We start from the raw sequence: 13,975 nt of genomic DNA, 5'->3' as shown, positions 1-13,975 counted from the left end.
AAAGAATATTCCTCAGATTTTTTTTTAAAAAATAAAGTAAAATTGTTACTATATGTAACGAATTATAACGTTTATTCGTTTTTCTGCGTCACACTATGTCAGAAGCTTAATTCACGGCTGCAGTTTTTTTTTTTTTGTGTGTGTGTGTGTGCTTTCTGTTTAAGATTTCTGTAGTAGTAGCCATACAAGGCGTGCAAAGAATTTTTTAAATTTTTCAAGCACTTAATATTTTAAAAGATTATTGTTAAGAGTTTCAAATATTTATTTCAACTATTTATAAGTAGTGCTGAGAAAAATTATAAGAAATCAAATTTGTTCAACCAAGATAAAAAATTAAAGCAAACATTTTGTCACCACTTTTAATAAGAAAAAGTCTGGAAAATGAACAAATTTAGCACATCACGGTAAATTTACAGGGCTGCCGATTTTTCTACTGTTTTTGGGATAATACCTTTTAGTTGTCGATAAGTTTATGTTTTTTTTTTAATGTATAATTCTTTGTCTTGCAAATTTGATTTAAAATCATATTTCACACCATTACATGTAAATGATTAAAAAGCTCATATGAAACTCCACTTTATACCAGATTTTACATGGTGAGTCTATTCAAATGCTAGTAAAATGCTAAAAGTTCTACAAGCTTTTTGTTTTTAAATTGTATAGCACTATCAAAAATAAATATTTTTCAAAAAGCGTAGTGGTTTGCAGCTCTGATCTAATTCTGGAAAATTTGACGTTAATGTTCATGCTCTATAGTTTACATCAATTATAGTAATAAAAAGAGAAGGCAAAAATCATGTATAAAGCAATAAATACTGCCATTCCAAAGGAAAGTTGCGCAATATGCAGCAGAAATTCCATACGAAAATTGAAACCAATGGAAAATTTTAAAGAAGAAAACAATGAAAATATAAAAATTACAACATTAGCTGGCGTCGTCACGGGGTACCAGCATAAAAACGCAAAACCTTTTCTATCAAAGAGCACGACAAGTGTCTAAAAATTGCTCTCTCTGTACCCCCAAAGGTTTTGTAAAAATTCCAGAAAAGGAGAAAAGAAGTAAAAATACAAAAGTAAATTACCTAAACTTATTACAAAAGGAAAACATTGTTGAAAAAACTTACTTAAAAATAGTTCTATTTCAAACCAAAGCAAACAACTTTCTGAAAATCTTTACCCAAACTGTATCTTTACCCAAACTTTTTACAAAACCTTTGGGGGTACAAAGAGAGCAACTTTTAGACATTTGTCGTGCTCACTCGATAGAAAAGGTTTTGTGTTTTTATGAGTTTCGGAGCTGGTACCCCCTGACGACGTCAGCTTCGGTTGTCATCTTTATATTTTATTTGTTTTCTTCTTTAAAATTTTCTATTGGTTACATCAATTATTTCAGTTACTTTTGAAGCACTATTTCTTTTGAAAGTGATCGAGTTTCATTTTCTGAACTGACGCAGTGACTAAATTCAAATCAACGTTCGTTAGTTCAAACATATTCATGGCGCTTATGTTAAATAAGCATATAATTAGTTCATTGCATTGAAACATAAATGTTATTCATGACTTAGCTTCAAATTTTAAGCTTTAAATAAATACAAGAGACTAAACTTGTTTCATGTTATTAGAATCTATAGAAATGTTAATTTTTGTAACAGGCGTCTTTTTCATGAAGACGTAACTGAATTATTTCATTGTCGTAATTTGCTTGGTTAAGATATAATAATACATTTTGATATTCACCAAAATGCAGGGCTTACAACTTTCCACGCTTTTTAAGAAAAACATTTTTAGTGGTAGCTAAGTTTTTAATTTAATGTATGATTCTTTGATTCGTAAATTTGTTTTAAAGTTATTTTCCATACCACTACATGTAAATAATTAAAAAGTTAATATGAAACGTCACTTTGGAGAAGCTTTAACATTTTTCTCAAAATTACCAAAAATTCTGAAAGGTTTAGTTTTTACGAGTCTACCAGAGATGCCAACTACTCCGGACACGCCAAAATAATTTAAAAAAACGGTAAATAACTACAAAGTAAATTTTGCAAATATTTGACTATTTTTGCTTGTTTTTTAAAAGGTGTAGCATGACATACTTACTATAAAGTGGTGAATTATATAAGCCTATGAATTATTTATAAATAGTGGTGGATAAAAATCTACCAAATTGAATTTATTAAACCAAGAATCACAGTTAATAAACTACCAGTTGAAAATATTTATTCGCTGTCCGGAGCAAGTTGGCATCCTTGTGTACATAAATAAAACTTTTTTTTGTGTGTTCTATATTGTATTAATTTCTTCAAACCATTCTAGTAACGATAATAATATAGAAAAATTAAAAATTTACTCGAATTATGTATTTCTAATAATCTTGGCTTCGGCGGTCACCCCCATGATATTCAACGTGTTAATGATTATTAATCTGAAACACATGTAAACTTCGAAGCTCAATTTTATTTTTACTTATTCTAAAATTGGTCAAAGTGTTTAATACCAAAATTTAATGTTTCTTTATTAATATTTTTAAGAGTCTATATTAAAATAAAAAATTATGGAAATACTTAGAAGAGAATTAAAAAAAAAAGAATTATTTTGACCTTCATAAAAAAATCGCCTGCAGAGTTATCAGAAACTGATGAAAAAAATCTTTTTAATTAGGTAAATATAGTGTTCCTTTGCAACATCATCAGAGTACTGGTGACTAAATTACGTGCTACACATGCTCGAGAGCCCAGTCAGTATAGGTAAGATTATTTCAAATTATTTTATGTAAAATTTGAGCTATCGTCAAACTCCTATGAAATACATTTGAAAGCTAAAGGGGACAATCCCCTTTCCATTATCAATATAAAATTTTACACGTAATCATTTCTGTTACGTAGTTAACACATTGCATGACGGCAATTTTTCCAAAATATGTATTACAGCTGTTATAAATTAAAATAACTTCAATTTTAAAAAACAATTTACGACGAACGATTGTAGTACTTTACATGAATACTGATTAATTTGTTTGCGGTGATCACGAATGGTTAATTTCATTGAAAAACAGAGCGGGAGCGTAGTAGTTTTGCTACCACTTTTTAAACTTTTGTATGGATCACAGAAACTTTAAAAACGTATTTTTACGCGACTCGATTGCAATGCGTTAAAATAAATTATAAATAGTTTAATATCTATCTAGAATGATATTTTTGGGCGGGGATAGCCTAGTTGGCAGGGCGCTGTCCGCACGTTCGTGAGAACGGGGGTTCGAATCCAGCCGGCCGAAGACTCCCCTTGTTGTAAATGGGGTAGGTTAAATCTATCGGCTCACAAAATCCACCACGTTCCCATAACAAATTATACCTCTAGGGCAGTGTTTCCCAAACTAATGACTTTTGTGTACCCTTTCTAAATGTTTTGTAGCGCTGTGTACCACTAATAAAAAAAATGAATGTATTTTTTACTATAAAAAAATTGCACTAAAGTTAAAAGTCACAACTGGCTGTTGACACCACTCATTATTAACTGTTAACTGCAAAAAAATAGCCAATAGAAAAATACGTAATCGTAAATTTTCATGGCTAGATTTGTTTTTAAATAAAAAAATTTGAAAATTTCGTTTGTTGCAAGATATTTCGCATTAGAACGCGTACCCCCGCTTAACTGTTCCCGTACCCCAGGGGGTACGCGTACCACACTTTGGGAAACACTGCTCTAGGGGTACAGAATTGGAAATCGACCATTCTCTGGTTCAGGTCAAAATTACGATCTGTGGACGAATGAATGGATGTATGAATGGATCCACCCGAATGTGACGTGTGGGTGGGGCAGGATTTGAATTCTTGGACATAGATGGCACCACTGGAAAACAAGAACAATTGCACTCTTCTGCCTTAATAGGCTACGACAACAACGATATTTTTAATGTAAGTTATAGTATGCAATTTATGTTAATTGTCACGACATAAATACAGATTTGTCTCATGCGTTGCTGAAATCTCAGACTAAATTGGAGTATGAATTGGTAATATTTAAGTCATGCGTTCATTGTTGCTTTTTATAAGTAAATGCACCGTATACTTACAATAACTATTAATTTTTAATTCGAAACTTAATAGTCTTCCAGTTTTCTTAAGGTGTGGCTTTTAAAATGTTGGCAAAATTACCATACATTCTGAAAGCTTTATCGTTTAATTGTCTACCACTCTATCAAATATTATGCCGCAAGCGTAGTTGGCAGCCTTGCATATTTTATGCCTCGACGATAAAAATAAACAAAAAAAAATAATTGTGCTACTACTTTTTATCATTTTAAAAAGAAAGAACCGTTCTCAAACGAGGAAACACTCAAACGGTAATGAGGAGTTTAAATCAACTGCACATTTTTCAAGCAAAGCTAGCAGCCCAAATGTTGTAGAAAGGTAGAATGGTAGAAATCACATAAATCTCGGTACGCTGCCGCGAAGCGGCATTAACCGATTCATCTGTAGTAATAAATCGATGATGTGAGGAGGAATGGAGATGGGAGGAAGAGGGGGTGCTTAGCACCAAAAAATCGAGAGCGGGTTCGTGTGAGTCGGCTGGGGCTGAGTGTATTTCGTGTGCTAGGGCAACACCATATCCCTAAAGTCGCAAATTTTACCTTGATATGAAACTTCAAAAATTATAAATAACTTACCAGTTATAAACCTAAAACTATTATAATTATATTATACCATATTATATTAATATTATTATACCATAAGCAGAAAGTGATTTTTTCTTTCTTATTCAAAAAGTGCAAAAGACATTCGAATCGAAAACTAGATTTATTATTTATGGAAAAGTTGAAAAGGATTGAAAAAGATACTGAAATGGAAATTCATTGACAAAAATTGTGACAAATTGTGTGTAAAATTGCGACAAAAATTTTTTTGTTACCAATGAAAAGAGAAGACGAAAAAAAAATTGTTTTTAGCTAAAATAATTTAAGTGAGGAAAGGGTTGAAATGGCAAAAAATTTTACCACCATAATTTTATGTTTTACTGATTTAAATTTTCTGAAATTTTTCTTATTCCTGTTCTAGGAAAGCAGTGCGGGCAACTCTAGTCCTAGTCCCTCTTTTCGGACTGCATTTCTGTCTCATCGTCTACAGACCACAATATGGTAACTGTGCTTTATTGCAAGCATACACCTTCTTTAACAACGCTATGGATGGACTACAGGTAAGCATTTATGAACATTCATAATTTAACAAATTTGATTGATATTTGAAATTTGATAGCAGAAAGGTAACTTATACTTTACAAAAAAAGTATAAGTTACCTCTCTGCTGCTTCTTAAGATTCTATCCTTAAGGTGTTCTAAATTCATGCACAACGAAGTGATTTTTGATAGAAAACATAGATTTCCGATTAAAAACAGTGATTTTTTTTATTTTATTTAAAAGGTATGCGGTATAGGATCAAGTAGAGAACAGGATATCGGGAAAAAGTTTTTGTTGTGTATGCATTTGTTTTGTTTGTCGATATTTTCATAACTGTCGAAGTTTTACCGAACTGTTCCTTAATTTCGTTAAAACAGTACTCAATTCCATCCTCCAAAGCGTGTAGATATTCAGAAATAAATAACTATTTGGTTTAAACCGATGGCATACCTGCCAACTTCTAAACTATTCGAGGATGATTTTTCCAGGTGGTTGTAAACAGAATGGCAGTCATTCACAGAAATATATATTTTAGTTTGTAACAGCTTGAATACATTTGGGTATGTTTATCATACTTTTTTATACATGTTTAATTTATATGTATGCAGTGTTGGTAAAAAATATTTTAAATTAAATTTATAAATACAAATAATAAATAGTAACCGTTCATTTTACTACCACTTTAAGTACAAGCATAAAATTTTACACAAAATGCGTAAAAGTTGCAGCTATGCCGTGGTTCTCAGAATAGGCTCTACACTCGCCCCCCCCCNAACCCCCCCCGCGAGTACATAGCTCAGTACATTTTAGTATATAACTTAGTTTTTTTTTAATTAATGCATATTACTAACAACGGCTGTTCAACGACGGCTATAAAATAAAATAACACTAATTAAGCATCATTAACTTCAATAATAGTATGGCGAATTTTATGGTTCCTCAAAATACCAAGTACCAATTTACCATTAATTTTGCCGTGTAATATATAACTAATATTTTTTTCATTTTAATTACCGTTGATTTTAAATTATTTAGAAGAAATCACTTTTTAAAACATTTTTTGCAAACAAAATAAACACGTGGTTTCAGATAAATACTAATTTGGAGACGTAGTCCACCCATTTTACCACGCTTACGTTGATCACTGAATTGACCTAATATAGCGAATAAAAAATGATTAAAATTTAAAATACGTGCGATAAACTCGTGTTTTTTTTTATCAAATAGAGCTATAAGCTAGCAAACATCAATGATATATTTTAATGAATATTTGAAAAAATTGAATCGTTATTTTAAAACAATTGCTAACGCTTAACCAATGAGAAAATTCCATTTTTCATACGGCTTTTCTGAATGATCAAATCGAAAATTTCGAGCTAATATTAGGATCGAGGCTGCTGTTCAAATTTCAGTACGGTACAATTGGTTCTGGAGTTTTAAGAGAAATACACACACACATGCATGCAAACTTTTAATTATATTATTATAAATAACGATGAACCTTGATCATTATTAAACAATTGTCCCTTTCAACCGTTGTTCAAATTTCAGTATGATACAATTGGTTCTGGAGTTGTAAGAGAAATACGCACACGCTTATAAGAGAAAGCTTGTTTACATAGAGTTAGTATAGAACTGTTTCCATTATTTTAATCAAAAACTGTATATACTTTAACGTATTGTAGTATATTTTTTTATGACAATCAAGGGAAAAGAATACGGCCCAATCTAATCTTAACAAGAATTAGTTATGTTTTATTCATATAATATTCTCGGTACTTCATACATAGTATATTTATTTGTTGTATTTTGTTAGTGATGTGTATTTTGCATCCAATGAAGTTTATAAAATATCTCTTTCAGGGTTTTCTGGTGTCGATTATATTTTGTTTCATGAATGGTGAAGTAAGTATTTATTTCCTTTGTTAAGTACTTCCTCTGTTAACAGTGGTAACCACATGTTGCCATTATCATTTAGATTCTTATAAAACTACTAGATATTATTTTTTTTACAGAAAAAAATATATGTTAGCAGAGATGTCAATTTGTTCTGCTTCGTGAGAAAATCTTTTCAACAATTGTACAATTTATACTTTCATGTGTGGTTCTCGATTTAGTAAACTTGATTTATATTTTGCTTACTACTTCATTGAAAGAACTCATGCTCAAAATGCTACTTTGTTTCAGTAATGAATCTTGTAGAAATTTTTCTGAATTCAGCCAACTTCAGCTTTTAAATCTACTACCTTATTGAATTATTTGCAGAAAGCGGATTGATTGGCATCCATATATTGTAAGACGAAAAAGAAATATAATGTTTTAATCTACCACTAGATAAAAAAATGACACGAACAAAAATATTTATAAAACCTTGGAATTATCGGAACTATTTTTGAAAATTTTTTAACTTTCATCCAACTGTATAGGAAGGGATATTAATATAAACTCATGTTTGTGAAAATTGCAACACAATGAGGGACTTACGCGCGTGAGCTGAAATTTCCAGGAAATGCAAAGTAGAGCATGATATGCAAATGATTAGAATTTCAGACCCGTAGCGCATGCGTATGCTGAGCAGAGCCCTCTGAACGGCGGATGNAAAGCGGATTGATTGGCATCCATATATTGTAAGACGAAAAAGAAATATAATGTTTTAATCTACCACTAGATAAAAAAAATGACACGAACAAAAATATTTATAAAACCTTGGAGTTATCGGAACTATTTTAGAAATTTTTTTAACTTTCATCCAACTGTATAGGAAGGGATATTAATATAGTTTTAAAGTCAATTCTACGGTTCACATTTTAAATAAATTAAAAAATAATAGTAGTAGTAACTCGATTTAATTATTCAGATTTGCCTTGCAAGAAACTGACACGACTTGAGGAATTCAATTTGGGATGAAACTTGGCATATAGTGTATCTTAAGTATTATTATTTCGTTAACCTATTAATGCCCGAAATTTTAATATTGCAGTGACATGTGATAAGTTCTATAATAAAAGGACTGATTGTACATTATTTAAATTAAGTGGGTAAGTTCATATAATTGTAACCACCTAATTTTGGACAGATAAATTATTCCATGATTTATAGATCCAAATTAGAAGATTTGTGTTACTAATATATCGCGTAAATATATGTGCATAACTTGTACGGCTATTGAGAAATTATTTTCTTAGTGGTAGCAATATTAGCGTTTTGGCGTATTTTAAAGTTTCATTCAAGTAAAGTTATCTTCTTAATTTTTTTTTCAGGTTATAATTTTGATAAAGCGCACTTACGCTAGATACAAACTGACCAATGAATTCCGTCAAAGAAAAAACAGCATGAATACGAGAAGGTGGTCAACAACTGTTTCGTCCATTAACGACAGTCAGCACAACAATCATCACAAACTGCGAAATGGAGAGATGCACAAATTGAGAGACGTCCACAAAGGGAACAGAATTGAAACTCAGGACAACGGAAAAAAATGATTTTATTTTACGAAATCTTTTTGTGCACTTTTCAAAAGATTATTCTGTCACAATATCATTGCAGTGACTCTAATAATGGAACTGCTAATAACATAAGCAAAAGTCACTGCTTATCTTTCAGGTGGGTGTTTTTACCAATATAAGTGGTAATAACACTAAAAATACAGGTCATTACCTTGTTCATAGAAAAATGGTTGCTATGCCGATTTTTCTATTTAGTGTTAATTTTTATAAATTCTATTAGATTATTTGGCGTAAGAAATCTTGTCTTGAAAAAAAGAAAAGAATGCAGGATATGAATTGCGGTACAATAACAGTACCACCCTGGGTGGTTACAAAATACGTTGTCAGTTACTTGAGTAAAATTGTACAAAACAGTATTTCTCCATTGAATAGTATAAAAATTCGGTTGTTTTGCGTGAAAATATACTCCAGACTGAGTTAGGAGGTCAAGAATCAGAGAGTTAAAGCACAGTTGTCACACTATTTTTTTTTCTTTTCCTATGGTAACTGGATATTTGTTTTAATATTTGATTCATAGTTTGATAAGTCTAATTCAAAGCTATTTTAACCACCACGATGCCTAAAGAATGTAAACATACATCTTTTAAAACGTTTTCATTTCTAGTGATGGTGAAATGAAAAACACTTTCTGCTTACTTTTAGGCTTTGACTCTCTGTAAGAAAAGTCTTTTTCAAAAAAATGTTCTTGGTTACAGTTACAATTCGTTCGATATAACATGCATATGATAATCTCTATAAAAGGGTTGTTCAAACAAAAAGTGGACAAAGCATCAGAAATACTGAAACCATAAAACCACCACCATTCCACGTTATAAAGTAACTTAAGAGCATCTCGGTTTGTGTGTAACAGATTAATCAGTTCACGTGAGAGCATATAAAATCGTACTAAGAAGGTGAATCAGGAAAGAGAAGTTATAGATCTCCCATCACGAGTTGGCGTGTACAAAGTGAGACTCAAGCGCACCCGTAGAGTTTGTTCTAGCGATTCAGAGGAAGAAGAAAGTCGAAGTGAAAGAAACGGAGAATCGAGGGAAAGCAAATATAGACAGCCTATTTAACATTTCATCGTCGTCCCTTCCCACTGAATAGTGTTTTTTTCCAAATGAAGATTTTTCTACTGATTCTACTTTTTACATAATTGTTTCACCAATTCACTTGCTCTCATATTTCATGCGTTTTAACTTTCCCCGCCCATAAAAGGAAATCCACTAAGCTTTCCCTCCAACTCGTCGAAGTTAAATAATACGAATTTGAAAAGAAGGTGATTGCACACTTCCTTTATTTATATCAAAGTGCAACACAGGTGTTACCAATCGTAAATCTTCGATTACCTCTAATCATTTCATCAACAGCAGATATGAATGTAGAGGAAATAATGACATCTACTTGCTATGAGACTTAGCTGATGTAAAATTGATTTAGGCTAATTCATTTCCACATTTGTCCCAAACAATGTTCACCATGAATATAACATTTGACAACAAATTTGACAAACCTGTAACCATCATATCCCGTCACTAAAAAGCATATCAGCGCACATTGCTCTGTTCTGGAAGCATCCTTCTTAGCATGACTTTATTTTCACTTTAAATGCTCACATGCGAAGTTGTTAATTAGTTATACTCTTTTACTGTCATTCATAACCACGAAAGGTAGCCAATATCGTTACTATATTTCTAACTCAATCACGCTCGTCCACTTTCCATTTTAGTGAACCCAGCATTTTTTTTAAAATTTTTTTTATGAAATATTCCTCAGGTAATTCAGTTTTAAAGGATGAAAAATATTTGAATGAAATTATTAGTTTCCAAATTACGGTGAAAATCGCAAAATGTAAAAGTGGCAAGCATAATTATCAAAACCTTTGTTTGCTATTTTTATTGAAGTATTAGGACCATATTTTGGAGTTCAAAAAAAAAAAATTTTTTGAAAAAAAGGATATGGCTATTCATTCATAAATATTTTAATTTAATGTCGTAATTTAATCCAAAGGTAGCACCGATTATTATAACATACTTGAAATATGCCTAAGAAGCTTATTTTTAGAAAAAATATTCCATTAGTCATTTTATTCGTTAATTAAAGATGTATTAAAAAAGCACCGTTATAGATGAGAAATGCAATTCAAAACGATGCGTTAAAAATTTGATTGCCTATTAAATTTGTATTTATGCATGAAAAAAACAAAACAATTATTTTCTCAGTTTTGAAAAAAAATTATGCTATTTTCTCTTTTTATTTGAATAAAGAAAACCATTTATCAGCTACCATTTGATCGAAAAGCAGACTTAGAACTAACTCTGCAGGACCATTATTATTACTGATGTATATCACCAATAATATTCATAAGAATGTAAATTCATTTTTTGAATAAAGAAAACTGTTCTATAATCTAAGTTTACTTTTTATCTAGGAAGTTATGTGCACAACATTCTTTTTGTAAATAAATATTGTACTTCAAAAACAAAACTAGATGGAAAATAATTTATGAGAATTAAAAACAAACATGCATGTTATTTAAATAAAATTAATAATAAACCATCAGTTCACTATTGGGTTGGAACTGCTATTTTGGAGAGAAAAAAATCGCTATGATACAAAAAAGGAAGTTAAAAATACCTGTTCAAAATAAGTAAAATACCNAAGAAAACTGTTCTATAATCTAAGTTTACTTTTTATCTAGGAAGTTATGTGCACAACATTCTTTTTGTAAATAAATATTGTACTTCAAAAACAAAACTAGATGGAAAATAATTTATGAGAATTAAAAACAAATATGCATGTTACTTAAATAAAATTAATAATAAACCATCAGTTCACTATTGGGTTGGAACCGCTATTTTGGAGAGAAAAAAATCGCTGATACAAAAATAAAAGTTAAAAATACCTGTTCAAAATAAGTAAAATATCTAGGTGTTTCGTAATACTTGCCTACATATTATCAATATTTAAAAAATTATCAATTAAAAAAAAAACTTAAATAGTACCTCTAGCAGCATTTTTCATTAGATTATTAAAAATTTCTTCTTTTCTCGTTTAAAATAGCAAAGTATTCCACTGAGAAAATGCCACGCATTTACACATCCGATTTTTATCTTAACTTTTGAACTTCATCATTTAATAAAGCAGGATAATCTTCAATAAACCAATTGTAAACAATAACACGAATTTAATTTGCTGCTTCCATAATATATAAAACTAAAAATTTTAAAGATGGTGGTAATGTTTTTTTTTTTTTTTAACAATGAACGACTGAATAAAAACAATAACAAGCTTCCTAAAATCGGAAGAAACATGGAAAACTTCCGGTGTATCGTTCCGCTTATGTTACGTTTAAGAGCCGATGCATTAACAGGCTTGATGTTCTAGGAAATTTCATTATTCTAATCTGTGTTTAAATTAACGAGTAATTTTTACCATTCTTAAGAGATATATGTAATTTATAAATTTTTAAATGTGGCAAGCCTTAAAAAAAATTTAGGAAAACTAATATCACAACATAAATAAAGCGTGAAATTTGGATATATTAGTGTAAAATATCGTTGTTCGCTATTATTTGGGTAGCATCGTAGCATATTTGTGGTCCTAATTCGTTTTCTGCTAAAATTAAACGGATTAAGCTAAAGTTAAAATGAAAGAACGCGTTATATTGTAAACACTACAACATATTAATATTGACTGACAATGTGTTTTCAAGTTTAAGCGTTAAAATAAATCGGAGAGCCACCTGTACTTGGCTTTACACGGCCAACCATCCATAGATTGTTCTCTTCGGAGAAATCATGAATTGCATCAAGACACGTTTAATATTTTCATTAATGAATAATACTTCATTCTCTATGGCATTAGAGAATGAACAATACGTCATCGACATTAATGAATAATACGTCATTTTTTATTAATGAATAATATGCATAAGGTTATTCAGCAATGAATGATTTGTAAGTCAGTCGTGATTACGACATCTGTCATATAATTTACCTAACAATATCTAATATTGTTAGTAATGTAGAGTGAATAAATAGTAAATGGCTGGAATGAGGAAATAAAAAAATGAACAGATGAATTTGAATGCTAATAAAATAACAGAATATTAATATATAATCCGAAAATCAGCAAAATAATTGACAAAAAAATTCTTATAAATAAAAATAATAAGTTTTTAATTAATAATTTTTATTAGGACAGACAGCAATCGCAATTTTCTTTAAGATCAACATTTGAGAAGTAAAAACACACAACACAAACGTAACTAACTAAAACACTGTATAATAACAACAAATAATTTCAAATTAAACTTCTAGGAGTGGATAAAGCTCTTATAGGTAAAAGAAAGACTTCAGAACCTATCGATCTAAATCCCTTCTGTGGATGTGTATTGATACTGAATCATCTTTCACTCGATATACAGATATAATTTATTTATTCGGATATCGAATACTGATTGATACTGAGTAATGCAACCCATCAAGCAGAAACATAAAAAATAAATTTAACTACAAACCGAATCTAGTGTTGTTGTTTTTTAATAAAGAATGATCAATTACTAAAGGTAAATTGAAACACTAAAAAAGGATAAGTTATCCTGTTTCAGAAAATTTAGCTTTAATAATAAAAAATAAGACATAGACAATAATTTTATGAAAGTAATTTAATAATGTAGTTTTACAAAATCAGCACAGTTTCATAAGTTGTAATAGTGACAATAGTTTAAAATTAGTTCAATACACACATAACAAAACATTTGTGAGGTAACAATTAAATAAAAGAAATAATATATTAATTAATAAAATTATTAATTAATTTATAAATTAATAATTTTATTAATTTATAATTAATAAATTTTAAAAACATGCATTCAAGAAATAAAATATATGAAACACTTCTTTTATTTATCAATAAAGAGAATGTATTGAATATTTTAATACAACTAAAATTTCTTCATAAATATTTACAAATGAAAGGAGAAAAATAATAGCAAGTCAATATTAAGCGATCTTAGAACTTTAAATAGCTGCAAATTAAACAAGAATAAATACTAAAAAATTTAAAAGACTTAACATAATTTATGTTTAATTTCCACACAATGACTGGTAATCGTGAAATGAAATGGTTGGTTATTAAATATTGAGATACAACAGTGATTAATGAATGATTTGCAATGGTGATGAAATACCAAATGCAGAGGCTTAAATAAGCGAAAATTTTTGGAGCAAAATAAATTAGCAGAAAACTAATGAAATTAATATACACTTAAAATTCTTAGTTTTTCTGCTTTAATTTATGTAGATATATATA

General features: G+C 29.7%; 1 protein-coding gene across 4 annotated transcripts in view; it reads left to right on the top strand.

The window, feature by feature from the left end:
• Positions 1 to 11,073, top strand: part of LOC107440893 (calcitonin gene-related peptide type 1 receptor) — an 81,039-nt gene extending 69,966 nt beyond the window's left edge. For all 4 annotated transcript variants that reach the window (XM_043045930.2, XM_043045929.2, XM_071178841.1 and 1 more), the window contains exons 12-15: positions 2,659 to 2,744; positions 5,052 to 5,190; positions 7,035 to 7,076; positions 8,432 to 11,073. In XM_043045930.2, coding sequence (XP_042901864.1) covers positions 2,659 to 2,744; positions 5,052 to 5,190; positions 7,035 to 7,076; positions 8,432 to 8,653 — 489 coding nt within the window. In that variant the 3' untranslated portion in view covers positions 8,654 to 11,073. The remainder of the gene's footprint in view (positions 1 to 2,658; positions 2,745 to 5,051; positions 5,191 to 7,034; positions 7,077 to 8,431) is intronic.
• Positions 11,074 to 13,975: the final 2,902 nt, after the last annotated feature.

Source organism: Parasteatoda tepidariorum, chromosome 3, assembly GCF_043381705.1.
Source record: "Parasteatoda tepidariorum isolate YZ-2023 chromosome 3, CAS_Ptep_4.0, whole genome shotgun sequence".
Classification (NCBI taxonomy): domain Eukaryota; kingdom Metazoa; phylum Arthropoda; class Arachnida; order Araneae; family Theridiidae; genus Parasteatoda; species Parasteatoda tepidariorum.
This window is presented reverse-complemented; position numbering and strand designations above follow the sequence as displayed.